Below are 24,410 nucleotides of genomic sequence, written 5' to 3'. Positions count from 1 at the left end.
AAAAAAAGCAAAGAAAAGCAGGGAGGGAGAAGCTCCCGGGATGGCCATCATAGCTTTCCCCTCCCCCCTTTGCGATTGATGATGGGGAGCTTGATATCTGATGGCTGGATATCTGTGATTCCCACGCCTCCATGCTCCCCAATTGAAGCCCCGTATTCAACAACCAAGCTTCCCGCACATGTCTGCCGCATCCAAGATTCACTGGGGATCGCTTACTCCACTGTACGTGGCACTGAAAATGCCGGTACCTGCACTGGCCTTGACCATCTCGGCGATGGCGAATCCGACACAAATATCAACAGAGGGTCGCACGCAGGGTCAATTCCGGCAGGGCGAAGGTGCGATCGCTGGTGAAGCTGCTATGGCACGAAAGAGTCGCTTGTCGGGGTCATGCACAGCGCTTGATGCCTCGCCATACGGCAGATTGAGGAAGCTGGAAGCAAATTGTCAAATTGTCACGTCTGCGACGCGGTCGGTGGTTGAGGAGACGCGGCAGACGCGAAACCACTTTAACAGGCCCTTTCCTGCCTGAGGCGCCACAGCCACAAGCAAAAAAGCGGCGGGCAGCCCCACGTGATGCGGGTGTGGCTTGCGCTTGGGCGGGCAACTGGCGGGCGGGTGTGGCTGGTAGCTGAGCTCCATATTCCAGTGATGTGCATTACTGGGGACGAGACATGGCCAATCACCCTCGACCACAACTTTGGAGCTGGTGAACCTGCAAGGCCTCCAACCCGACGGGAATCGTGATATCCGACAAGGCTACCCAAGGCTTCCAGACGTCGCCAATGCTGCGGACGCTGTGATCGAAGGGCCGGGCAAAGCAAAGCAACTCTGTCCAGTACAGCAACACCAAGTGGCGGCCACCAAGGACGAAATTAAAGGGGGAGCCAACGCCGAGGAGGACGGCAACGACGTAGCCGCAAAGTGCTTCTTTGGGCTCAGAACGCGAAGATGACGGAAATACTGCACAATGCCCCAATTGTGCTGGACAACGGCTCGGGCACCATCCGCGCTGGTTTCGCGGGGGAGGATCTGCCCAAATGCTTCTTCCCCTCGTGGGTCGGCCGGCCGAAGCACCTGCGAGTCCTGGCCGGCGCGCTGGAGGGTGATTTGTTTATAGGGAACAAGGCGTCCAACGAGCTAAGGGGGCTGCTCAAGATCCACTACCCGCTGGAGCACGGCGTCGTGACTGATTGGGACGACATGGAGCGAATTTGGGAGTATGTGTATGGCGAGGGGCTCAAGACGCTGAGCGAGGAGGTTTGTCCACAAACAAAACAACCACAACAGTGACGGAAGAGAAGAGAGGCCGCTGACATCCACCGCAGCACCCAGTTTTGCTGACAGAGCCTCCTCTTAACCCCCGGAGCAACCGCGACACGGCCGCCCAGATCCTGTTTGAGACGTTCAACGTCCCCGCGCTGCACACGTCGATCCAGGCCGTGCTGTCGCTATATGCCAGTGGCCGGACGACAGGCATCGTCCTCGACTCTGGCGACGGCGTGTCGCATGCGGTGCCTGTCTACGAGGGCTTTGCCATGCCCAGCAGCATACAGCGGATTGACGTTGCGGGCCGAGACGTGACCGAGTATCTACAGACGCTGCTGCGCAAGAGCGGCTACATCTTCCACACGAGTGCCGAGAAGGAGGTTGTTCGACTGATCAAGGAGAGTGTGTCATATGTGGCGCACGACCCTAAGAAGGAGGAGAGGGACTGGATCGGGGTGAAGCCCAATGAGAGCAAATTTGCCGAATACGTCTTGCCAGACGGCCACAAGCTAAAGGTGACTTTGGTGGCTCTTTTTTCCCTACCCCTTTACTGTATACTGACCCTTTTCAATAGATTGGCGCTGAGCGATTTAGAGCTCCTGAGATTCTGTTTGATCCCGAAATCATCGGCCAGGAGTATCCTGGTGTGCACCAGATTGTGGTTGATGCCATCAGCCGCACTGATCTGGATCTACGAAAATCGCTCTACAGCAACATTGTCCTATCCGGAGGCAGCACGCTGACAAAGGGCTTTGGAGACCGACTCTTGACGGAGCTACAAAAGCTCGCAGTCAAGGACATGAGGATAAAGATCTTTGCGCCCCCGGAGCGTAAATACTCTACATGGATCGGAGGAAGCATTCTCGCTGGCTTGAGCACCTTCCGCAAGGTAAGCGGCCCGTGGATCTGACTGAGCAAGTTGATGTGCGTTACTAATAAGTGAGATAGATGCTGGTGAGCATTGATGATTGGCACGAAAACCCAGATATTATCCACACAAAATTCACATGATTCACGAAATGGAAGCGGGCGTATCGGCATAAAGGAGAGCGAAAGTCGTCTTTTTCATGTCTGGCTGCTTTGGTTCAAGAGAGCGCGCAGTAATATTAAACATTTCTCAAAGATGGGCCGTAGCTGACACGGCAGGTCTGGCAAAATTTGCTCCAGTACCAAAGGAGACCAAAGAATAAAAAAGGGGGGGGTAAAGAAGAGAGAGAGAAAATGACGATATTTCCCAGAGGTTAGAAGTCAGCTGGTGGGTGTACAACTAATTTTCTTTTTTTCCTCTTCTTTCTCACGAAAACAAAGAACTTGGTTTATGATACAGAGAACGGGAGGGATTCTTTTACAGGGAGCGAGCGGGCATTAGACCGAGGGAGTTGTAGGACTTTGTCTGATTACCTAGATGAAGGGAGCCTAATGATACCCCGATTTGCAGTTGATGGTTGGATTGGGGCGGGTTGAGTGATGATGGTTTATGTAGTAGCTGGAGGGGGCACTTTTTTGCACTCTGTAACATGTGTTGATAATTTATGAGGTTATGCTGAGTTGAATGACGGTTTTCTTTTTCTTTTTCTTCCTCTTCTTTTCGTTTCGCCTTTTTGTGTTTTGGGGAAAGGTTTGTATGTGACTTGTGCGTGGGCGGAACAGCATCAAGTCCTTTGATAGAATGGTTTCGTGGTCTAGTTGGTCATGACATTTCGTTAACAGTTTAGTTGACACCACCGAAAAGGTCCCCGGTTCGAGCCCGGGCGAGATCACTATCTTTTTTTGGAGTCTTGCTTTCCATCTTCTTCTTTTTGGTCTAATATATTCTCAGCTACTCGACGATGCAGATAAAAGATGAGGCTGTTGGTGAGCCAAGTTGCGTGTGGATGGTTCATGAGATGCTGGATGCACTTTCACTCAACTCGAAACTCTGTTGATCAGAGCAGCTGCCACTCAGTTGAATAGCTGCTGCATCATCTTCTCTCTACACGCATGTAAACCTTCCATTGTTAAGTTATGGCGACGTGTTTTGCTTTCTATTTCTCTCTTCTTCCTCTCCTCTCTTGTACATACATTCTTTGCCCCGCCTTCATCGTTATCTTTCTTCTTAGGATTATAGTTGAACTATCCAAAAGATTTTAGAACGTTTCATCGCAGGTGAGCCACAAACTAATAATGATTTAGAAACAGTCTGTGAGTGACTGACACCTTCAGACATGGCCCCTCACGCTACCGACGAATCGCATTCCCATACAAACGGGAACACGTCGGCGCCGCCTAATGGTCCAGGAGGAGATGACCCAGATTCACGCGCTCGGAGATCACGCGCTCGGAGATACGCTAACGCACTGTCTGCTTTGGAGGCGGGGGGGATATCTCGTGCAATAAGAGAAGAAGAAATAAGACGACGATTTGAAGAAGCGAGAGAAGTAGAACTCAGACAACGAGCAGAAAGACGACGAACAGAAAGAGAAGAAGAATTCAGACGAGAAGCAGAAAGACGACGAGCAGAAGAAGAACAAGAAGACCAAAGACGACAAATAAGAGAAGAACTAGGACGACAAATAGTAAGACGGCAAATAGAAGAAGCAAGACGAGGACGAGGAGCAGAAAGACGAGGAGTAGAAAGACGAGGAGCAGAAGGACGAGGAGCAGAAAGACTACGAGCAGAAAGAGAAGAAGAATTCAGACGACGAGCAGAAGAAATTCAAGATCAAGAATTCAGACGACGAATAGAACAAATTCAAGAAGACCAAAGACGACAAATAGAAGAACAACTAAGACGACAAGAAGAAGAAGCAAGACGAAGACGAGGAGGCCCTCTATCACGATCTCGTTTCCGTGCTGAGAGGCTGGGGGCCTCGGAGCAACGTCACCGTGAGCCACCTGATAGTCCAGAAGAATATCGCCCAAATTCACGTCACCATGAGCCGCCTAATGGTCTAGAAGTCCATCATCCACGCCCACATTCAGGCCGGGAACCCGGTAACAGACTGTCTTCTACGGACAGAGGGGCGATATCTCGTGCAATGAGACAAGAACAAGATCGACGAGCCCGTTTACGAGCCCGTTACGCAGCTTTGCCAGCTCAGGCGCTGGGAAGCTCGAGGCAACGCCATCATGAGCCCGATGCTATGGGAATCGATGACCCATCTTGGATAGAGCAACGCTTACAGGAACGCATGTGGCGCGAGTTCCCTGTTCCCCCTGAGCCAAATCAGCGTCCAAGACAAAACGGTATCAATGGCATAAATGGAAATCAGCGCCCGAGACTCAACGGTATCAATGGCATAAATGGAAATCAACGTCCGAGACAAAACGGTATCAATGGCATAAATGGCGTAAACGGGCATTCCCACGAGGGCGAGGAAGCTAGCCAAGATGAGCACTCGGACGAGGATGATAAAGATGCGTCAGGCCAACCCATGGAGCAACTGAACATAAATGGCGGACATGAGGATCCCGACGAGAACGACGGCCATGAGCAACGAGACACGGGCGAGGCGGGTCATCATAGAATATAGAAGTGGCATAGGAGCACTATCACGAAGGTATCTGAGACTTTGAGAACTTGGTGGACAGGATCTTAGATCTTGCAGAGCGCCTCAAAATGTACATGTGGTCTTAGAGAAGGTCACCACGTGATGAATGATGGGTTCAAAAGAGAAGAGACGAGACTGTCGTCGTCATGGAGAGAATGCTCGCGGAGGCATTTGATTCGGTGTCAATGGATATCTTGCCTCCCCGCCGAGACGCCGTGGTAGCGCTTTGTCGACGGAAACCTGTTTGATGGTTTGCAGTCAGCGAATAGGGTCAAGGGGAAGGGTTCCTTTGTTGGATTCTTTCAAGCGGTTATTGGTTTTGGTTCGTCTTGTCCGACATTGGTTATGATGACACAGGATTGATTGGTTCTTGGGCAGAGAGTTTTGTTTGTCTATTATTGCAGCCTGTTGAATACATTTCCTTTTTCGGCATTTGTATAGTCTTTCAGCGGTAGGCAGAATCAGAGATTGCTTACGTCTTCTCATCTTTCTTTGTTCCTGCTTTATTCCTTTGTTTCTTCCTTTGTTTCTTCCTTGTTTCCTCTCATTTTTCTCTGCTTCTATCTCTCTCCATGCTTTTATTCTTTGCCTATATAAACCGTTCATTTGCCCCTTTCCGAGATGAATCTACAGATAATCACCAGAGGTTTCGACATCACAAGTAAGATTCAAAAGTCACACAGAAAGAACCTGCACTAACGGATATATGCCAGATACGACTCTTCGCCCACAGCTTAGATTGCTTCTCTGATATTCACTAAGACACAAATCGGCGCCGTTCAGGGAGCCAAGAGGATTCTGTGAAAATGGCAGACGCACACGAGCAGCCCGAGAGCTCCCCTGCATATTCTGGGACTATCAGGCTCAATAAGAGAGAGCTTGAAAAAAAGGTCGACACATTTTTGGACGAAGACGAGGAGGAGTACAACTCTAGGAAGAAAGCTTTCCTCGATATTATTCGGGAAGAGACCCACCGTGAGGGTAAGAATGAGCAGGAAATCCAGGTCCATATATATGCGGCCGAATATATTATGGCGATAAGGCGCCATAGTCGAGCTAGCTACCTCCGCCTCGAACTTCAAGAAAAGAGGAAGATCGAGAACGAGAGGATTGAGAACGAGAAAGCCGAGGAGGAGGAGACCGAGGAGAAGGAGACCAAGGAGAAGGCCACCGCGGTCAGAGAGAAGGCCATCGAGGCCAGTGAGAAGGATGTGAAGATCATGGCACCCACGGCTGCAATAGGCAAGAAACGAGATTTCATGACCTATGGGGAAGCTTCAGAAGCGGCCGGGCGTAAGAAAGCTCGCGTGGGTATGAGTAACGAGGAAATCCAGGTCAAGGAGGTGCCAGCCACGAGAGAGCCAAACAACGACCTAGGCGTCACGCACCAAATCTCGTACCCGGCTGTCCTCGAGAAGTTCGACATGTTTTGGTACCAGGAAGCTGATAAGCTCCGAAAAGCCGAGATGGGAGTTCTCGCCAGGGCAAAGAAGCTGGTTTTGGACGAGTTCACCCTCTTGAGGGATGATACACCTCAACCGAGCGATCGTTCGACCGTTGCCAGAGGAATAATGAAGCTACATCAACATAAAGAATTTCGGGATTATAATACCGATGAGTTAATGAGGTATTTGTATACCCTGGTGTAGAGCACGGTAAACTTGAGCTTGTACAAGAGTTTTAGTCTGTCGACTCATGGAAGCACGATGACTGCTTACACAAATGTTATCCCACTCTGGGTCAATTTAGTCTATTTAGTCTAGTTACTGCAAGAAAATTCTCGCTTATACAATTGACAAGTCGGTGACATGTAATCGGCCCTCCCTAGTTCACTTACTACATGTTGAAGACGCTCATACAGCATCTGCTTACAGGTAGTCTCTCACTTACAAAGAAATGGGACGTTAAAGCTCGTTGCCCTACTAATTACTAGATAGTCTGCTTCTACATAGATGCATTCAATAGGATACAGCATTGTGCTATGCATACATCGGTTCAATATCATCAAAACTATGTTCTGGGTTATGAATCAGGGATCGATAGCCGTAGCACTTGAAGGAAAGCGAAAAATCCTCCTCGTGTTTCCCCTGTATACCTGTGATGGGCTGTATTTCACAGATATTGCTAGCATCTGATCAATGCATAGCCATAGGTACAGAGATTATACTAACCACAAGACAGCTATTGCACGTAGCGCTTTTCCTATCTCCAGGCTGAATCCTATGGAAGGCATCATCCCATTCCTCTTGTCCGCCGCCTTGTGCGGCTGTCTGGTACAGGGCAGTTTCTTGATTCTGTATCCGGATTTGCGACGTTCAGCAGCTTTAGGGCCGATCACTCATTGCTTGTACCAGAAGCGCGACTTCGAACCCATACTTCAGCGTTTTGTGCGCTCAATGCAACAATATTGCGGTAGTTGCCCGACCCGCTGCCCACAGGGAAGGGGCCCAGTTATCACGATCTGCTACATTGACGTCTGTATGCTTAAATCTGTTCAGAACATGTTCAATGCAGTGTTCAAATGGAGAGAGGCTGCTAGATGAATTGGCACACGCTCAAACTTATCCTTTACCTCAATCGCTGCATCCGCCTCAACTAAAGCTCCAACACCACTATTGTTCCCAGCTTTACATGTGAGGACTGCGATGATGTAAGTTGTCAAACAAACAATTATAGGTAATATTTCTTCTTCACCCTTTTCTGACTTGTATCTCGGTATTTACATATAGCCAGTATTGAATGACGAATCTCTCGGCGTTCTATATCTAAATATGTCGTGTCCAAACCCTTTGTCCATCTCTGGTTTCAGGTATAGCACGTGCTTAGTCTTTCAGGCGTAGAGAAACTCGGTGATTGGTTATTTCTTGTCTTTCTTTGCGCTCCTTTGTTTCTTCTCGTCTTTCTTTGTTCTTCTTTTTCTTTGTAATTTTATCCTTTGCTCAAGTATTTAAACAGCTCATTCCTCCCGCCTTTCCAAATTGGACCCACACATAACCAGCACAGAATTTAATATCGCACAAAAGACTCCAAAGGTAATATAGAAAAGAAATTGCTGTCAAGAGATATACTGGCTAGCTATACCCTTTGGCCTAATTATATAAGTTATAGTTTAGATTACTTTTCTAACACCTACCAGGACATTCACCAACGCGTCTTACCGAGCAAGAAGAGGGTTTCGCCAAGATGGCAGACGCACACGAGCAGCAGCACAAGGACTCCAATGCAGAAAATAAGGTTTCCATGACCAACGAGAAAACATTAAGAGACAGATTCGAAGAAGTCAAAGACATGGCCAAGAGAGTCATGACCAACGCTAAGATTTCCAAATTCGAGAGAGAGGCTTTCGAATCCAAGTATGAGTCCTTGGAGAAGGCTCTCAAGTTGGAGAAGGCTCTCAAGTTGGAGAAGGAGGTCAATGAGGAGATTCTTAAGGCCGAGAAGAAGATAGCTGAGCTGAAAAATGAAGCTTACGCCGCTATCATCAGGGAAGAGGCACGCAGTATGGGTATGACTGACCAGCAAATCCAGAACAGAATACTGGATATCAAATTAAAGGTGGCCTTATACTGCTCGAGTAGACTCTTACCCCCCGGCGTCTTGTTGATATAAATAGGAGAAGGATATGCTCCGCAAGGGCGTAATGTGTTTGAGGATCTTGAGGTGGACAAGGATCGACAAGGTACGCGGGATGATTATTGACTCGGTGCTTTTGATGAGGAGGCTTATGGAAGCACGATGACTAGAAGAAAGCAATTCTCACTCTTGGTCTATCTAGTTTATGAATTGCAAGAAAATTCTCGGTTCTACGATTGGCAAGTGGATGAGCTGTAAACTGTCTTTGTATTTCACAGTACCCTACAGGAGGGGATGTTGGTGAATAAGCTTGCTTGTTTATGCTTCAACCAGTTTTCTGTATTTTACTCAACCTTTGTTTTTTCTTTCGTTTTCCTGACGCCCTCGTCTTCCGCCAGTAACTGCTGCTACCTACGCGAGTCTTCACATACCTGCCTACGTTGGTATGTAGTAGCTGCTACTGCCTCTCCCTTTGCCAATTATCGTATTAAATTTGGAACGCGGGATGTTGAGGGAGCCAACTAGCACCTCGAGGTGCTGAGTGTCGAGATCGAGGAGCTATTCAGCCTTGGTGAATAGTAGAATTCTACTGAGTCACGATTATCTGGTGTAGGGTAAGTAGTACATGTAATGTTTGACTCACTTTGAGGGGTAGCTTGTGATGCTTCAGACGAGCGCACACGCCTATAGTGGCAATCATTAGAACAAGAAAGTAATGGTAGCAAATCGTCTCAATCATGGTCACAATAGAGGGAAGTATAGTATAGATTGTTCAGCGAGTAGAATGTGTTCGCATTGATTTAGCATTATCAACTAATGTATCTCTCAAGTAACTTTTCCGCTTAGCTTCTCAAAGCGGCATCCATTCCGTGCTGCTTGATTCTGCTCCAAAAGACTCCAATTCAATTCAATTCCCAGATAGCCTATAAACCAGGCGGGTATATTCGTAATCGTAAATCCACCACACCAATTTGTGTGTGTTTTTTTGTGTTGTGTATATATCAAAATCGCTCTCCCAAAGGCTTCCAGTGCCGTGCCATGTCCTCAACGCCAGTTTTTGCTTATGTATGTTTTTGGTTTTTTGAGTCCAGTTATATCCTCAGCCAATAGTAGGTATGTAGATAGATGGATAGGTAGACATCTCATCTACTTCCGCGAGAATGAGCCGCTCACACGAGACGCCCACATCTTCGCCTTCTCGCCAACAGAGCTCGCACTGCTACCCGCGCTCGACACGCTGCTGGCATCGCTAGGCTTGCGGTTGTAGACGTTGCCCGCACCGCCGCGGCCGACGTGGCCCCGCGATGGGTTCTGGTTGCCGGGGGTCTCGAGGGAGCGCAGCAGAGCGGGCTGGAGCTGGTCGGCCTGGTGGACGTTGCCCGCGCCGCCGATGCCAGAGAAGAATCGCTGGTTGGGGAGCTGGCGGGATGCTGAGGAGGAGGCGGAGGATGATGATGTGGGAGGGAGGGCTGAGGAGCGGACAATGTTGCCGGCGCCGCCGCGGCCGGATCTGATGTAGTTGTTCTGGGAGGGGGCGGACTCTGTGAAGACGTAGTTGACGGGCATTGTGTCGGTTTGGTTGTTTTTGTTTGTGTTGATTTGTGTGATGATTGTGTGTGTGTTGTATGTAAGTGTTGTAGCTTGATGGTGTGGTAGCTCAATGGGTTGTAATTGATATCGTCAAGGTTCAATTCAAAGAACAATCAGTTCAGTAACAGAGTAAACAAGATGGTAAATCTCTTCGTGTCTCAAGCAGTCAACAGTGAAGAGGCCCTCCCAACCTCTTATACCAAACTGCCCCCCCCTTCGTCTCCCCCAAATTACCAAATCGATTCCACCATCAAGGTCACACAACCAGGTCCCCTCAAAACGCCAGCAAGTCACCAGACCAAAAACGCATCCGGCACTAATGACCAACCGCAAAATTAATTTTTCAGCGAGCCTCAATCCTTTCTCCGGCCTTCTCTGGCTTCCCCCCTTGCCTTGTCTGTGCTGTTTTTGTTGCCCCTGGCTCCGCACCGCTGGTTCCGCCTGCTGATCCATTTTCTGGAACATGCCACCCAATCCCGTGCTGCTGCTAGTTTTTTTTCTTCGTTTTTTTCTTTTCTTTTTTTTTTTCCCCCGCAAAACGCTATGCTCAAGCCGGGCTGGTTTGATGGGACCAAGACCCATCGATCCATGAAGAACAAGCCCTTCCATGGCCTTGCCACTATACTTGTACCTAATTTCCAAGCTTTTCTCGGCCACTCACGTCCGCTGGTGCTCCTCAGGTGGGCAATTTTGGGACTGAAGCGGGACTGCGCCCCTCCCGCCAATATGCGCACTTAACCAAGTGATCTATACGCGAGATATACCCGTCCTCACCACACATTTAACATGGGCAGAACGAGTACATGTGTTGTAGTTATGACTTGGATGAGGTGGCCAGATCCGACCGGAGCTCAGCGAGTTGCGCTGGTTTTTCGCTTCCCAGCCCACAGCGCCTTACAGCGGCCATTGAAACGTTCCAGGCCACTAAAAATCCCCCTGTGCTGTAGCGCTGCGGCCGGAGCCTCCTGGTGACCCGATGGCGTGCGTCACGCGGGCCCTTCAGCGAGTTTTCTGTAGGTAATGAGAATGCCCGAAGCGGTTTCGTTTCTTTTTTTCTGCAGCGATTTTTTTCCTTTTTTTCTTGGGAGCTGAGCTTGGACTTGTACCGTTGCAGCCAACACACCTGAACCCCCAATTGCCGCGAGTAAGCTGTGCAGTGCTGTGCTGTACGTGTGTACTTCGTATTTGAGAATACGCACCTGTTGTAGTAAATTGCGTGCACGTTTTTCTGTTACTGTTACATTCTTACCTAACCGCTCGTAATAACCAATTGTCAAATGAATGACTCCAACTCCATCCCACTCAATTCAATTCCCCCTCATCCAACCGCCAAACCACGAGGCCTGCAATTGACGACATTCATTAGGCCATCTACCAAGTCAATGATCCAATTCCCTCTCCCTACAGCATAATGTTTGTTTCCTTGCGCAGAATTAGGTAAGCGTAATGGCTCGACAAAAGACGGTGGCATCATCACGAGGTGCAATTGGGTTTTTTTTTCGCTCTCGGCGCCTTTTGCGTCATTCCCGTGGCCACATGAGCACAATGGCAAGCTACCTCTCAGGGGCGATTTTCCCAGCTTTCCAGCCAACAACTTTTTCCCTTTCCATCAATTCCAAACACTTCGCTTCTTTTCGGCCCGCCGGCTCGCCATGCGCATCGCAAATTGTTAATCCCGATTTGATTTTCCAACTTTTCAATTTCCATCTGCTGCTTCTGCCGCCTTCTGCGAGCTTACCTGTACCTTTTCCTTCCCTTTCCGTTTCCGCACTCACACTCACACTCATCTGGCCTGACCCTGGCATGACATGACACCTCGCCTGAGGAAAATCCGATCGGAGTCGCCATGCCGGTATTCTTACTTCATTGTCTTTTTTACTAATCCGAATATGACTCTTCTAATCACCTAGCTTGTTTGCATTGTTTAAGCTGGGAGATGCAAATCGACAATCCCGAAATTCCAATTCCCACCGGTGCAACGCGTTAATGACGTATCGGTGACTTGCACCCAATGGAGCTGCCGACGATCGCCGCCCCTCTTCCGAACTGATGACTGACTGACTTTGACAGACAGACCAGGGGGATCCAGCGCCAAACAGCTTCGATGGATCGTCATCATCATCGTCTTGCCGGCCGATGCGGATGCCAATCCCAATGTTAATTGTCGGATGCATCGTTACCCTAGCGTAAATCAATGTTACCGTACCACGAGTCTATCATTCGCGCGCAGGGCTCAAAACTCCAATCAAGGAAAAAATGCCATTCCATCGTGAGGTTACTATATTCGTCACTATCCTAGACGGTCATATTCATATCCTCGAACCCTATTCTTCGACTCATCCAACATCATCCGATACTCATCATCCGTCATCCAGACCATTCATCAGCTCTCAAAGAGTCGGTATTTATCCTGCCATCTAGCAGATAGCAATAACAGTGTTGCCCCTCCTCCATCACAAAGAGGAGTGGTAGTAGAAGAAGAAAAAAGGAAAAACGCATAAAAAAAGAGAAATGCTAGATGATCCCAGTAAACGTACATCCCAACGCCGAATAGCAAAAGTCGTAAAAGTGCTACCAGTCCGCCCCCCTGAATAGCCAACCCAAACACCATACAATGAGTCCAGCCAGGCATTGGCCATGACAGACCCGTCAGAAGTTTTCCAAATTTTGTTTTGTTGAAAAGAAACGAAATGCCCATGCGGACAACGTACAAGCCACTTCAAGGGCCGAGACTCATCCAGGCGAGTCCTGTACATAGAGACCCGATGATGATGACTGTGACGATGCCCGCTCCGGCCTTGTCGCCCGCCGTCACGGGCGTCACCGGCCTCAGGAAACTGTTCGGGTTGCTGCCGGCGTTGGGATTTCCCTTGGACGTACCACCCGTGTCGTTGGTGACGGGGACGTGCGCCGTACCGATGAGGAGCGATGACACGGCGCCCACAACGTTCATTTCTTGGCCTGCTCCGGTTCGACCATCGTATTGACCCGTGTTCCATTTAAGTCCGCACTGGCGCCCCAGGGCACCGCCGGTACATTGCTTGATGGCCGCCTGCGCCGATGTCTTGAGCACAGGCAGAATTTTGGGAGCCAAGAAGGGGGCCAGCTGTGTCGTGGTGGCATACCATCGGTGGATGTAGCCCTTGAAGGACACCATGTCGGTACTGCAAGTGTTGACGCTCTCGCAAGACGGCTCGTATGCGATGCCCTTGGGGAAAAAGGTCTCGAGGCCGTGGTCGACCAGCTTCTCCAGTCTCGTCTTCCATACATCGCTTTCGGTCTGCTGGGGGGTTAGCTGTTGAACGTTCGGAGCGACATTGCTATTTTGATCATGTAGGGTCTAGACCTACGTGGTTGTACATGTATGCTGTGCCAAGAACCCATACTGCGCTGTTGTACGAAAATTCGGCCTTGTTGATTTCAGTGCAGTTGTTTGACACGTCTGCGCCGTCGTAGATGGCATAAGTATCGTTGTCCAAGAATCCTATCTTGGTCATCCAGTCCCACGTGTTGTCAGCCCAGTCGGAATACGTCTTGTTGCCGGTGTAGCGGGCCAGGCGCGCTCCCAAATTGAAGAAACAACCATTGGCAATACCTAAGGAATGTGTTAGCCGCTATCACGATACATGTCCCGGCAGACTCGACATGATGCCGCGCTTACTGTTCTTGTAGCTGTATCCGGGATTGGTCGGCGGGATCTGCCAACGGATACCACCGCCGCAGGTGCCATCGTGGCGATCGGGACTGGCCTGGGTGTTGAAGACTCCCTGGGCCAGGGCCAGCCAACCGGGCCTATCAGCGGGAGGGTCTGGGAACTTTTCCTCGGCGGCCAGCATAGCCGTCATGCCCCAGAAACCTTGGTCGTCGTTACCCAGCGAGAGAGTAACGTTGGGGGGCTGGAAGTCGTCGTTGGGGCCCGTCTGCCACTGAATGGCCTGCATGACGAGGTCGTTGTAAGTGGTGTCGTTGGTCAAATACCAGTAATCGATCAGTGTCCCCCACATGGCACCGCCTTCCCACCAGTAGTAATCACCAGCAGGAGGTGGTCCGGGGAGAATACCTGGGGTCTGGCCAGATTCGTTTCCGTGGTAGTACTGCAGCATATCCCACGCGACAGTGCTTGCTGTTTTCTTAATGTCGCCTAGCGAGGAGAAGAGAAGAAAAGACATTAGTTACCAGCATCGTCAAGACAAAGGGAGGGCGCATGCTCACTGGTCGAGGAAATAGAGAATGGGCTCTGCTGTGCGACGGCCATATCTGCCACAGAGAGAAGGGCGGCTATGGCGCCCGGCCGAAAGAATGATCTCATGATACCGACGCCAGGTTTTACGAGTTAAAAACAACAGTTGGTCGGTGCGTCAACCCAAGCATAAGAATCCAACGAAGGATGGCGCAGTAGCGAGCGCGAAGTCGAGTAAAAAGGCTGTCGTGCGATGCAATGCAATGCGATGCGATTCGGTTCCGGTTCGATTTGCGTGAGGGTGAGATGCGGATTTGCTTACGAGTGCATCTAGTCGGGTAACGAGGGAAAAAAAAAAATAGCGAGCGAGCGAGGGAGGAAGCGAAAGTGGATGGATGGAGGGCGGTTCCTCGGCTGCAGGTTCGCGAGCGAGAGCAGCAGAAGCCGAAGAAACAGACGATGGTGAAGAATGAAGATGATGATGAAAGAAGAAAAGAGTGAGAGTGAGAGCGAGAGTGAACCGGCACACCGGGAAACAGGCTCAAGATGTCAAGACAAGACAGACAAGGGGGGCCGCAGTGCGTGTGTGTGTTTGGTTGTCACTTGGACTTGGGACGATTGAAGATGTGAGGTGTGAGAACTGGGGAATAAACTGGAGCGGTGGCGCAAAAATTGGTGATGGGCTGGCGCTACTTGCTGGAGGGCAGAGGGATTGGCATGTTTGATGTTACGCCGGCCGGTACCACTGCCGCTCATGACACGTGCAAAGATACCTGGGAGGGCATGCCGGTTGGCCGGGTAAAATGAGCGAGAATCCTGTATTCTACGAGTGCCATCTGGGCTGTGCTGTCTTTGTTAGATACCCATACAAAAACAGACTTCTGCCCGGTGAGATTGTTATTTTGCTAGGCCTCGTATCGTCTGTCTGTCTGTCTGCGTGTCTTTTACGGAATACGGGCGGGCTTTGATGCGGAGAAGCATGGCATGGCAGGGCATGGGACGGGCGATATGCGCAAGCAATATGCATGGGACCCAACAAGCGCCGAGTTGGGCCATTCTCTGCCTCGTTGTATTTCCATATCTGGCAGCTGCGGCGGCGATTTGGAGGGAGAAGAAATAAATACGAAGTCCGGAATGGGTGGGATAATAATGGAGTTGCTCTGCTCTGGCCCATACAAAAATGAGAGTGACGGCAGAGTCAAATACGCAATGCTACTGGACAAGGTTGGCTTGAAGGTTCATTCGGCGGCGCACGTATTGGCTGAAGCTGGGCCTTTTGCTATTTTTGGAGACGGCCCGTTTGGAGTGTCGGTATGTACTTTGTACATACAAGTAGGATGTAAGCAGCAGCAGGCTTTTACATGGATCTCATCACTCTCACCACTACAACAAAACAGAGTGTCAGCAGGTATCACTTCTCTCTGCAGTACATGCCTTGATCAGCCCAACAACGTCCGTCAGTCACGATATGCCAAACCACATCGTCGAGTGATCTCTTGGCCCTTTCTTGGCCCGCCTCAAGCCCGCTGCCACGAGATCTCGCCAGCGTTAGCGCTCCATGATTTGCTGCCCTGATTCCACCCTGGCCCGCCATCCTCCAAGGGTTCCTGCGCCTCTGGGCTTTTTAGGCTGGAGCTAGAGCATCCACTGCCTTTTGAGCGTCTGTGCTCAACTACGAACTGTGCTACCAGACAGTCAGTATTGTGTGAACGCTACAGTACGCGGAACAAGCAAATGGTGTGTACTTGTTCCAGAGTGCAGAGCAATGCGTAGCTTCATGTACCTACCATACTTAACCTCGTCTGGTACCTCTGGAGACCACGGAATAGGACAGACGATCAAGTATGAGTACTGTATGGAGTATGGAGCAAACTGATTGACTGATTACGAGTCAAACCAACGCGACAATGGCCACAATACACCGCAAATGATTCAATCCCTCAAAATCACTCTGTAGATCCAAATGGGACACACCTGCACCCCATATTTGGCAGCATTTCTGCAATCCATAGCGCCCATTGCTGAGCTGAAAATCAGCCACCGCCCAGCATGCCGGTGAGCGTTTTGGCGTTCCAGACCATCGGGCCGCCGATATTCCGGTCGCAGCTCCCCCAGCCAATCACCATCAGCCTTGGCAGCAAGGAAGCGAATTGGAGACGTGTCCAGCTGTGGTTTCTACAGTAAGACGTTGATATTGATGCCATCAAACCGGTGCTTTCACATGCGCCGTTGCCCGCCACGCCTTGCACAGGACTTGGTTGAGGCCGAATCGTGATTTCGACACTGCGCACGCCTCCATTGGATCGAATTGAGCTGTTGGAGTGCCGCGGGTCGACAAGCTGCAGCTTCCGTGGAATGAGGTAGCCTTCAACAAGCCGTAGCTCGCCATCTGCCCGTGGGCTTCGATCTTTTCTTTTGCTCGCTTTCTTGCTTTGTCTCGGCCACTTGAATGCCAATTTCGACCTTTTAAACAATAGACATCTCTCACAGAATCACGAATATCCACAATGGACGGCTTCGAGAAGTCGAGCCTGAATGAGGATGACTTTGGCGCAAAGGGTGGCATTGTCAGCGCCTTTGATGCATTCCGTACGACTTGACCCTCCAACCTATATACTAGCTCTGCATTGCCTGTCATTGAATCACCTGTGCTAATTTCTTCTGCTGCAGCCAAATCAAAACCTCAGTATGTGACAAAGACATCAGGTGGCGGCAAATGGACCGTTGCCATGCTCTTCATCTCCTGCATCTTCCTGTGGACCGAGATAGGCCAATGGTGGCGCGGAGCCGAGCATCACACGTTTGCCGTTGAAAAGGGCATCGGGCACGACATGCAGGTCAACCTCGACATTGTCGTCAAGATGGACTGCAACGACCTCCACGTCAACGTCCAGGACGCATCGGGCGATCGCATTCTTGCTGGAGACAAGCTGAAGCGCGATGCCACGACCTGGCACCAGTGGGTTGACGCACAGGGCATGCACAGGCTCGGAAAGAGTGAGAATGGCAAGCTGGACACTGGTGAGGGCTGGCACGGCGCCCACGATGAGGGCTTTGGCGAGGAGCATGTGCACGACATTGTGGCTCTCAGCCGGAAGAAGGCCAAGTGGGCAAAGACGCCGTCGCCAAAGGGCAGGCCGGATAGCTGCCGCATGTATGGCAGCCTGGACTTGAACAGGGTGCAGGGCGACTTTCACATTACGGCCAGAGGCCATGGTTATGGTGGCCAGCACTTGGACCATGACAGTATGTTCTTTTATCTTACCTCCTCGTCGTTGTTGAGAATATGTCTTCTGACTAACGGCGTTTAGAGTTCAACTTCTCTCACATCATCTCGGAAATGTCCTACGGCCCCTTTTATCCATCGCTGGTCAACCCCCTCGACCGCACCGTCAACCCCGCCATTGTTCACTTCCACAAGTTCCAGTACTTCCTCTCCGTCGTCCCCACCGTCTACCTCACCAGCAACAGGGTCGTCAACACCAACCAGTACGCCGTCACGGAGCAGAGCAAGGTCATCTCGGACCACCAAGTCCCCGGCATCTTCTTCAAGTACGACATCGAGCCCATCATGCTGAGCGTCGCGGAGACCCGCCATGGCTTCTTTAGCTTTTTGGTCAAGATTGTCAACATCTTCAGCGGCGTCATGGTGGCTGGCCACTGGGGGTTTACGCTGAGCGACTGGGTGCGCGAGGTCATTGGCAAGAGGCGGCGCAGCAACGGCGGTATCGGCGTTTTGGGCAACAAGCACGGATACGATGAGTAAGTAGATGGATGCCGTTGGCTGTGGTGTATATGGATGGAATGGATACAATAACCTCAGATTGGGTCAAAACGAGGCGTAGCTGGTGCATGGTCTTTCTTGTTTGGGGCATCTCGATTGGTTTCTTCATTTAACATGTGATAATTTGGGCAGTTTTGAGAGAGGCTGTGAACCGAGTATAGCAAAGTCGTAACATAGCAGCATACCTTACATACAGACATAGAAATCGGATATTCAGAATTCTTCACCTTGTATCAACCAATAAGCAGCTGCAGAATGGCATCTCGGAGCCAGCGCCGGCTTCTAGGAGGCTTTTTCGGCTTTCATCTGTAAGGGACGGCAGTCTTTGGCATAAGCGCTATTGGGCTCATCCGTCGGCTTTCCGGTAGGCTGAATGACACCCTTTCAGGGCAATATAAGGCGGCTGCCAATGGAAGCATCAATACTAAGATAATACGGCTCGTAATACTGGTAGGGCGCAAGCTCCGGTAGCGCACAGTCAAGTTGGCAGGCTGATTCGGAGGCATACCGGCAATGACCAAAAGAGACTCCACGAGTCAATGCGGCACTTGGCGGTGACTTTTTTCTTTCTTTTTTTTCTTCCTCTCGGTGATGCCTTGATGATGGTGCCAGGTATGCAGCTATTCTGTGCATAAACTGACCTACTGGGTCAGATTTAGTGGGCTGCTTGGAAGCGACAGGCCTAAAATGGAGCCATGACGACATTCCCGCCCAGCCCAGCAGCTTCTTCCCCTCCTCGCCAAACAGCTTCTTCCCTGGCAATGGCACTTTGACTCTTCCCCCCCTCTCTAACCCCATCTGCTTGTCCAGTCCAGGAACCAGGACGGACTCCTCCGTTCCAGTAGAAAATAGAAGAAAGCAACGGAGGGGGCGTTTTAGCGCGGAACGGCGCGATGCGAGGACACAAGACGGCCGGGCTCAAACTCTCAACGAGCAACAAGGGCGACCGATCGGGTAAATGAAACCTGGGCGTCACACTGCACTGGGCCTCTCAGCCTGTCGGTCCCTGATCCATGACGTTGGGTGCAAAGCGCAGCACAGCATGCCAGCCAAGGGAAACAAACAGACAGAAGGAGATTGGGAGAGAAATATCCAGAAGAAAAAAGTGAGGCTGAGACGGTGCCACAGCATCTGCAGGATCGGGTGGTGCTGAGCTCTCGCTGTCTGAGACAAGTTGGCGCCCTCGTGGATGCAACAGACCGACTACTGAGGCCCCGCGCCACGCTTCTGCCTGGTCACAAGGCGGTGCTCGTTTCTTCCAGATTCATGCAGGTGACCAACCACAGCTGGGTTGCTTGGTTTGTTGAGAGGGGGGGTGAGGGCACGAATGCAGAGAGAGAGGAGGGGAGGGGGGGCCAAGAGACAGGAAAACGATCAGTAACAGTTGTACCGTGTTGGGGTGCACTGTGGGATGGACGAGGATGAGGGAGGGGGAGGGGGGGAAGACGAGACGCTGTTTGTTGTGATGTTGGTGATGCTGGTGGTGATGATGATGTTGATGATGACGAGGCGATATGCTGTCAAGGGATGACACGAGGGAGGCCATACAAAGACGAGACAAGACGAGAGAGAAGACAAGACAGCAGAAACAACACCGAGCAGCTGCGAGATGCCCGAGCTGACAAGCCGAAATAACATGACCCGGGCACAGAAGTCTGCAGAAATCACAGCTTCGCCTTAGCCTTACCAGGGCCCTGTCTAGCCTCCCCGTTAGCTGGCTCACAAGGCCTCAAAGTCAGCAGCCCACCCTTCGAGCAGCTTCTGCTCTCCCCAATGAAACATCGTCATCAGCTGCCCACTGCGAAGAGGCCCGCTATTGGTACTGTCCTGACGTTATCCTGCTTCCTCCGTTGGTGCCGTCTCGACACCCAAAAGCCCTATTACAGCAGGGGGGTCCTCGGCCTCTGCGACTCTTCTGCGTCATATCCTTTGCATTCCCACACACAATCGTTACCCCTCCTCGTGCTCTTCAGCCTCTTGGGATCCTCTACTGTTTTTACTGTGTCCCTCTGGTTGCCTGGCTGCCTTTTCTCTTCCCGCCTCATCTTCCGACACCTTTAGCTCTTCTGAGTGACGTCTCCAGCAGCAGAAGCAGCAAACAAACGAAAGATAGACACTGTGAGAGAACTGCGAGAGAAAGAGAGAGTTAGGCAGAGAGATAGGTAGTGCCGGGCTGGAGCAATGGCCGACTATAGAACCACCCGGGTCTATCGAGAACGCCGCGAAAGTGATTCTGACGACGAGCGCTTCAAAGCCACCACCGTTACCCGATACAAGGTCAACCAGCCGCGAATAGAACGATACGACCGCACTGAGAAATTTATTGAGATGGACGACGAACGACGCTCGCGCTACTCCGGTCCGGAGCGTAACAACGACTATGTAGAGTATGAGCGGAGAGAGCGCTATGTTCCTGACAGGCCGCGCTCCGCCATCGATGTTGAGGGCGATCGCACTCGCACCGTCTTTTACGAGCGAGATGTTGAGCGCCGCGAGTCGGACCGCGACTGGGAGAGACGCCCCCGCCATCATGATGAGGATGTGCGCATCGAAAAGAGGGTTGAGGAGCGCTTTGAGGACAACCACGGCCACGAGGTTGAGCGTTATCGCAAGGAAACCGATTATTATCGAGAGCCGGAGCACGGGTCTTCTCCTGTTGTTGTGCGCCAGCGCGCCCCGGACCAGAAAATCATTGTCCAGGAAGCGCCCCCGCAGCAGATTGTCATTCCCAGACAGGACCCAAACATCATTGTGCTCAGGGAGAGAGAGGGAGACCGAGAGGTCGCCCGTGTTCCCTACGACGAAGAGTATTATTACCGCCGCGAGCGGAGAGAGGTCGGCGACCGCCGTCAACACCGCCGCGATGACTACCACAGCGACGAGGATGACTATTACTACTCTCGCCGCACCGTTCGCCGCAACCGCAGCCAGAGCTCGGATCACCACAAGCGCCACCTCGCTGAGGGTGCCCTTGCTGGCGCTGGCATCACTGCCCTGCTCGCAAGTCGCCCCAATGAGTACGGAGAGGTTGCTGAGCATCGTGGCAAGAAGGTTCTTGCCGGTGCTGCTCTGGGGGCTATTGGAACTGAGGCCATCAGGCGAGCCCACAGCGCATATGAGGATCGCTGGGGAGACGGCGACGAATCCCCTGATCGCCATTCTGCTCTCAAAAAGGGTCTCGGCCTTGCGGCAGTTGCTCTCGCTGCAGCCGGTGCCGTCAAGTACCACCAGGCCAGCAAAGCCGAAAAGGAGGAGAGACGCCGAGGCCGCAGCCGAGGCCGCGGCTACTATTCCGGCGATGACTACTCGTCTTCTCGCTCGCGCTCTCGTTCGCGCCGACCCAGCCGTAAGCGCAGCCTTTCAACCTTGGCCAAGGCCGCTGTTGGAACCGCCGCCGCCGCTGGCCTGGTCAAGCATTTCCGCGACAAGTCAAAGTCGCGATCCAAGTCACGACATGGAAGCAGATCTCGTAGCAAGTCGACGCTGCGACGTGGCGCTGAGCTGGCCGGTGCCGCCGCTGCTGCTGGCATAGCCGGCAAGGTGTGGAAAGACCATCACGACAAGAAGAAGGAGAGAGAGAGAGAGGCTTCGACCTCTCGTGGATTCAGCGATGACGATCATCACGATCGCGATTATGATAGGCGCGACTCTCCCAGCCGAAGCAGGAGCAGGAGCAGGAGCAGGTCGAGGGCCAGATCCCTTTATTCCGAAACCGCGGCTGATCCTGGGCTAGGCTTGATTGAGTACGGGCACGATCCCCTACCACCCGATCCGCGCTCTCCCACGGGCCAAGGATATGAATCCGAGGCCGAGGAGAGGCGACGAAACCGACAGAGAAGACGTGAAAGAGATCCCTCCTCTTCTGGATCCGATGAAGAGAGGAAACGCAGCAGGAGCAGGAGTGAGCTACGAGACGCAGTGGGCGCGGGTGCAGCGGCCGCTGGCATTAAAGCGTACAAGGACCACAAGGACAGAGAGAAGAAGGCAAAGGAAGAGGAGAGACGGGAAGAGAGGCGAGCGGAGCGGAAGGAGGAGAGGAGAGATGAGAAGAGAGAGAGGCGCTCGAAGGAGAGGCGCTCAAGGGAGCGCGATGAACAAGGACAACGTGAGAATCCCCCCAACCCCTCATAGCCAAGCAAGCTGGCTGTCTGTAAACGATAACTTACTTTTGAGCTTTGTGCAGGCTATCCCGATGTCCCTCCAAATGGCGGCTTCTTTGACGAAGGCAGGCCGCATTCCCCCCCAACTGCCTCTGGCGGTGCCTACTATCCCCCCTATCCCATGACTCCGGGATCGAGCACTCCCGGAACCGCCCCCCCTCCTACCAGTATTCCTCCCCCAGCTCCGCCTCCACCTCCAGCGGTCCCGCCGCCAGTCGGTGTTCCACCGCGAGAGCACAGCTACACGCCATATACTGATCCTAACGTACCTCCACCTCGGGAGTACCATCCTTACGTGCCACAAGACTATCACGGGTATGCTCCTCCGCCCCCACCGGCCGGTCCCCCGCCACCCTCCGGACCGCCGCCTCGCGTCAACTCCTCGGGAATACCCGGTTACGTACCTCCACCGCCGGCTGGTCCGCCTACTTCGGGTCCGGCACCTCCGCCTGGACCTCCCCCTGCAGGACCACCGGCGGGCGGTATCTTCCCGAATGATCAAGTGAGTGACCTCTCCAGAAGCAACAGTCTGCCTAATCAGAAAGGTGGACAACATGAGGGTGCGTTTGAATCGTACTTTTGTGCGGGACTACCTTTGAATTCCTTTTGATTCAGATTTTGTTAAGGGGGAAAGTCGTTCATTGAAGCTAACGTGTTGCACTAGAGGCTGTAAAACCGCTCAAGGCACTGCCACCGCCTCGCATTGAGATTCCAGAGATTGTGTTTCCTATTCGTACCAGGAGAAAGTCTGTATCGTTTGGACCGCTTTCTCCGACGAGTTCCAAGACAATGCAGAGGCATAAAAAGGAGCATGACGTCAAGTCTGAATCAGACAGTTCCGAGTCTGAGGAAGACAAGCGGCGTGAGAACCAATTTAAGCGGTCGAGCCGCCACCGTCGATTATCATCTGACACGACTCACGACCGCTCTCCTAACCGCGATGGCGAGGGTAGACATCGGAGACATCGTCACTCTGATTCGGACGACGATGTCGAAAATCTACCTGATCGTTTCGACTCGCATGGTAAACCACTGGATGGCGGACGTCACGGTAAGAACCGCATCGTTACTCGAAGCGGCGAGTTTCACCGTCCAGCGCAACGGCCTGGCGGCATGGAAGTTCACGGCGGATGGGCGCTTGGCGGGACGGACCCTGAGCAAATTGAAAAACTGGTGAGAAACGTGACGGGGGCTCTGGAGGGGCGGAAAAGCTGGGTGAGTGTGATTGGGGAGGTGCTTGGTGGTGACATGTTGGGACAATTGGCGGGACCGTTGGCGGGAGTATTGCAGCCTCCTGGTGGTGGTGGTGGTGGTGGTGGTGAGGGAGAGGGGAGGCGAAGGCAGATTGAGGATGATGATGATGATGATAGGGAGAGGAGACATAAGAGGCGGAGATGATGGGATGATTTGATGACGATGATGACTTTGATGACGATATATTTCTTGTTTTTGTTTTTGTGTCTATGTCATTATGTCTCTCTTCTCTTTTTGTTTTTGACGTTATGATTGATGAATTTGTTTTTTTCTCTTTTAATTTATATCTCGGGTACAAGAAATGATGGGCAAAGTTAATTTTTGGCTTGTTTGTTTTCCTTTTTTTGGTCAGATTTATAGAAAAGAAGCGAGTGCTTATGATTATTGATGACTTTTTTTTTTGATGATGATGATGATGTGTATGGTTTTGAGTGATTGGGGGTTTAATGAACCAGAGATTGAAGGAGGGGAAAGATTTGTTTTCTTTTGTTTAATAAATTATGTTTACTCTATGTTGTATCTTGATGAATGACTTGTGTGGTATGAGTGTTTGATGGAAAACTACCCAACGTTGGTTGATGAAAACGAATGTATAAGGTGGTGAGATGCAGGGTATGTCTGTTTGGTGAGTGCTTCAATACGTGTGCAGTTGTAATTAGCGGTAATCTTAGCTGGCATTGTCACTGTAACGAGAAAAAGAACAGAGTATACAACTCGTGCATTGACCAATTTTCTTAAGGAGCCACGTATATACACAATATCCATATGAAACACAGCAGTCCTAGCTATGGATAGGTTAAAGGCTGAATCATCAGTAATACCAAGTGTACATGATAGCACAGCCTGCATTTAGCCCCATTGCAACCTGTGTCCCCAAACTTCAGCTCGCTGCCCAACACATTGCCCATGCTATTCCAATATTCAGTCCGACTAATAAATAAGCATTGAATAATTTGTCCTCAAAATGAATAAATCAAAATAATAATAATAATAATAATAATAATAATAATAATAATAATAATAATAATAATAATAATAATAATAATAATAATAATAATAATAATAATAAT

The 24,410-nt window shown here is 51.2% G+C and overlaps 11 protein-coding genes and 1 non-coding gene across 12 annotated transcripts in view; 9 read left to right on the top strand and 3 right to left on the bottom strand.

Moving 5' to 3' along the window:
- Window positions 1-267, bottom strand: part of M431DRAFT_84391 (hypothetical protein) — a gene marked incomplete at both ends in the record, with an annotated part of 2,404 nt that extends 2,137 nt beyond the window's left edge. The window contains one exon of the mRNA XM_024923424.1: window positions 217-267. Within this exon, the coding sequence (XP_024774240.1) occupies window positions 217-267 (51 nt within the window). The remainder of the gene's footprint in view (window positions 1-216) is intronic.
- A 684-nt stretch (window positions 268-951) lies between these two features.
- M431DRAFT_85009 (hypothetical protein) lies at window positions 952-2,280 on the top strand (the record flags this gene model as incomplete). The annotated part of the gene is made up of 4 exons (XM_024923504.1): window positions 952-1,260; window positions 1,329-1,784; window positions 1,844-2,158; window positions 2,218-2,280. 4 exons carry the CDS (start codon window positions 952-954, stop codon window positions 2,278-2,280), a joined length of 1,143 nt encoding a protein of 380 aa, XP_024774239.1.
- Window positions 2,281-2,940: 660 nt separating this feature from the next.
- On the top strand, window positions 2,941-3,029 carry M431DRAFT_t109. Its single transcript has one exon. It is a non-coding gene; the product is annotated as a tRNA-Val (tRNA).
- Window positions 3,030-4,286: 1,257 nt separating this feature from the next.
- M431DRAFT_5224 (hypothetical protein) lies at window positions 4,287-4,781 on the top strand (the record flags this gene model as incomplete). The annotated part of the gene is made up of 1 exon (XM_024920501.1): window positions 4,287-4,781. The coding sequence occupies one exon, from the start codon at window positions 4,287-4,289 to the stop codon at window positions 4,779-4,781; it is 495 nt and encodes a 164-aa protein (XP_024774238.1).
- An 824-nt stretch (window positions 4,782-5,605) lies between these two features.
- Window positions 5,606-6,448, top strand: M431DRAFT_530727 (hypothetical protein; the record flags this gene model as incomplete). Its single annotated transcript, XM_024920803.1, has 1 exon — window positions 5,606-6,448. One exon carries the CDS (start codon window positions 5,606-5,608, stop codon window positions 6,446-6,448), a length of 843 nt encoding a protein of 280 aa, XP_024774237.1.
- A 1,485-nt stretch (window positions 6,449-7,933) lies between these two features.
- M431DRAFT_423011 (hypothetical protein) lies at window positions 7,934-8,615 on the top strand. The gene has a single exon (XM_024915041.1). The coding sequence runs from the start codon at window positions 7,983-7,985 to the stop codon at window positions 8,406-8,408; it is 426 nt and encodes a 141-aa protein (XP_024774236.1). The 5' UTR covers window positions 7,934-7,982; the 3' UTR covers window positions 8,409-8,615.
- Window positions 8,616-9,518: 903 nt separating this feature from the next.
- Window positions 9,519-9,938, bottom strand: M431DRAFT_84411 (hypothetical protein; the record flags this gene model as incomplete). Its single annotated transcript, XM_024923428.1, has 1 exon — window positions 9,519-9,938. One exon carries the CDS (start codon window positions 9,936-9,938, stop codon window positions 9,519-9,521), a length of 420 nt encoding a protein of 139 aa, XP_024774235.1.
- A 2,470-nt stretch (window positions 9,939-12,408) lies between these two features.
- Window positions 12,409-14,618, bottom strand: M431DRAFT_422661 (glycoside hydrolase family 76 protein). Its single transcript, XM_024915038.1, has 4 exons — window positions 14,175-14,618; window positions 13,624-14,103; window positions 13,313-13,557; window positions 12,409-13,242 (listed from the first exon to the last, which is right to left on the bottom strand). Exons 1-4 carry the CDS (start codon window positions 14,269-14,271, stop codon window positions 12,682-12,684), a joined length of 1,383 nt encoding a protein of 460 aa, XP_024774234.1. The 5' UTR covers window positions 14,272-14,618; the 3' UTR covers window positions 12,409-12,681.
- A 394-nt stretch (window positions 14,619-15,012) lies between these two features.
- Window positions 15,013-16,137, top strand: M431DRAFT_422585 (hypothetical protein). Its single transcript, XM_024915037.1, has one exon. It carries the CDS (start codon window positions 15,127-15,129, stop codon window positions 15,715-15,717), a length of 591 nt encoding a protein of 196 aa, XP_024774233.1. The 5' UTR covers window positions 15,013-15,126; the 3' UTR covers window positions 15,718-16,137.
- A 24-nt stretch (window positions 16,138-16,161) lies between these two features.
- On the top strand, window positions 16,162-18,153 carry M431DRAFT_142556 (hypothetical protein). The gene is made up of 3 exons (XM_024912645.1): window positions 16,162-16,731; window positions 16,813-17,388; window positions 17,454-18,153. The coding sequence occupies exons 1-3, from the start codon at window positions 16,650-16,652 to the stop codon at window positions 17,906-17,908; spliced, it is 1,113 nt and encodes a 370-aa protein (XP_024774232.1). The 5' UTR covers window positions 16,162-16,649; the 3' UTR covers window positions 17,909-18,153.
- Window positions 18,154-19,586: 1,433 nt separating this feature from the next.
- M431DRAFT_422920 (hypothetical protein) lies at window positions 19,587-20,030 on the top strand. Its single transcript, XM_024915040.1, has one exon. It carries the CDS (start codon window positions 19,700-19,702, stop codon window positions 19,985-19,987), a length of 288 nt encoding a protein of 95 aa, XP_024774231.1. The 5' UTR covers window positions 19,587-19,699; the 3' UTR covers window positions 19,988-20,030.
- On the top strand, window positions 19,791-23,805 carry M431DRAFT_422709 (hypothetical protein). The gene is made up of 4 exons (XM_024915039.1): window positions 19,791-22,031; window positions 22,110-22,588; window positions 22,753-23,372; window positions 23,427-23,805. The coding sequence occupies exons 1-4, from the start codon at window positions 20,108-20,110 to the stop codon at window positions 23,482-23,484; spliced, it is 3,081 nt and encodes a 1,026-aa protein (XP_024774230.1). The 5' UTR covers window positions 19,791-20,107; the 3' UTR covers window positions 23,485-23,805.
- The last annotated feature ends 605 nt before the right edge of the window (window positions 23,806-24,410 follow it).

This window comes from Trichoderma harzianum (genome assembly GCF_003025095.1).
Source record: "Trichoderma harzianum CBS 226.95 unplaced genomic scaffold M431scaffold_6, whole genome shotgun sequence".
Taxonomy (NCBI): Eukaryota; Fungi; Ascomycota; class Sordariomycetes; order Hypocreales; family Hypocreaceae; genus Trichoderma; species Trichoderma harzianum.
This window is presented reverse-complemented; position numbering and strand designations above follow the sequence as displayed.

Bases quoted from the DNA above. Each gene is read 5' to 3' on its own strand.
- M431DRAFT_422585 (XM_024915037.1), top strand. From the start codon at position 15,127: ATGGCAGGGCATGGGACGGGCGATATGCGCAAGCAATATGCATGGGAC.
- M431DRAFT_142556 (XM_024912645.1), top strand. From the start codon at position 16,650: ATGGACGGCTTCGAGAAGTCGAGCCTGAATGAGGATGACTTTGGCGCA. The intron at 16,732-16,812 runs GTACGACTTGAC...CTTCTGCTGCAG, and splicing joins CAGCGCCTTTGATGCATTCC to CCAAATCAAAACCTCAGTAT. The intron at 17,389-17,453 runs GTATGTTCTTTT...AACGGCGTTTAG, and splicing joins CCAGCACTTGGACCATGACA to AGTTCAACTTCTCTCACATC.
- M431DRAFT_423011 (XM_024915041.1), top strand. From the start codon at position 7,983: ATGGCAGACGCACACGAGCAGCAGCACAAGGACTCCAATGCAGAAAAT.
- M431DRAFT_422709 (XM_024915039.1), top strand. From the start codon at position 20,108: ATGGCCGACTATAGAACCACCCGGGTCTATCGAGAACGCCGCGAAAGT. The intron at 22,032-22,109 runs GTGAGAATCCCC...AGCTTTGTGCAG, and splicing joins GCGCGATGAACAAGGACAAC to GCTATCCCGATGTCCCTCCA. The intron at 23,373-23,426 runs GCAGCCTCCTGG...GGGGAGGCGAAG, and splicing joins GGACCGTTGGCGGGAGTATT to GCAGATTGAGGATGATGATG.
- M431DRAFT_422661 (XM_024915038.1), bottom strand. From the start codon at position 14,271: ATGAGATCATTCTTTCGGCCGGGCGCCATAGCCGCCCTTCTCTCTGTG. The intron at 13,558-13,623 runs GTAAGCGCGGCA...CACATTCCTTAG, and splicing joins CGGATACAGCTACAAGAACA to GTATTGCCAATGGTTGTTTC. The intron at 13,243-13,312 runs GTAGGTCTAGAC...ACCCCCCAGCAG, and splicing joins CAGCATACATGTACAACCAC to ACCGAAAGCGATGTATGGAA.
- M431DRAFT_422920 (XM_024915040.1), top strand. From the start codon at position 19,700: ATGAAACATCGTCATCAGCTGCCCACTGCGAAGAGGCCCGCTATTGGT.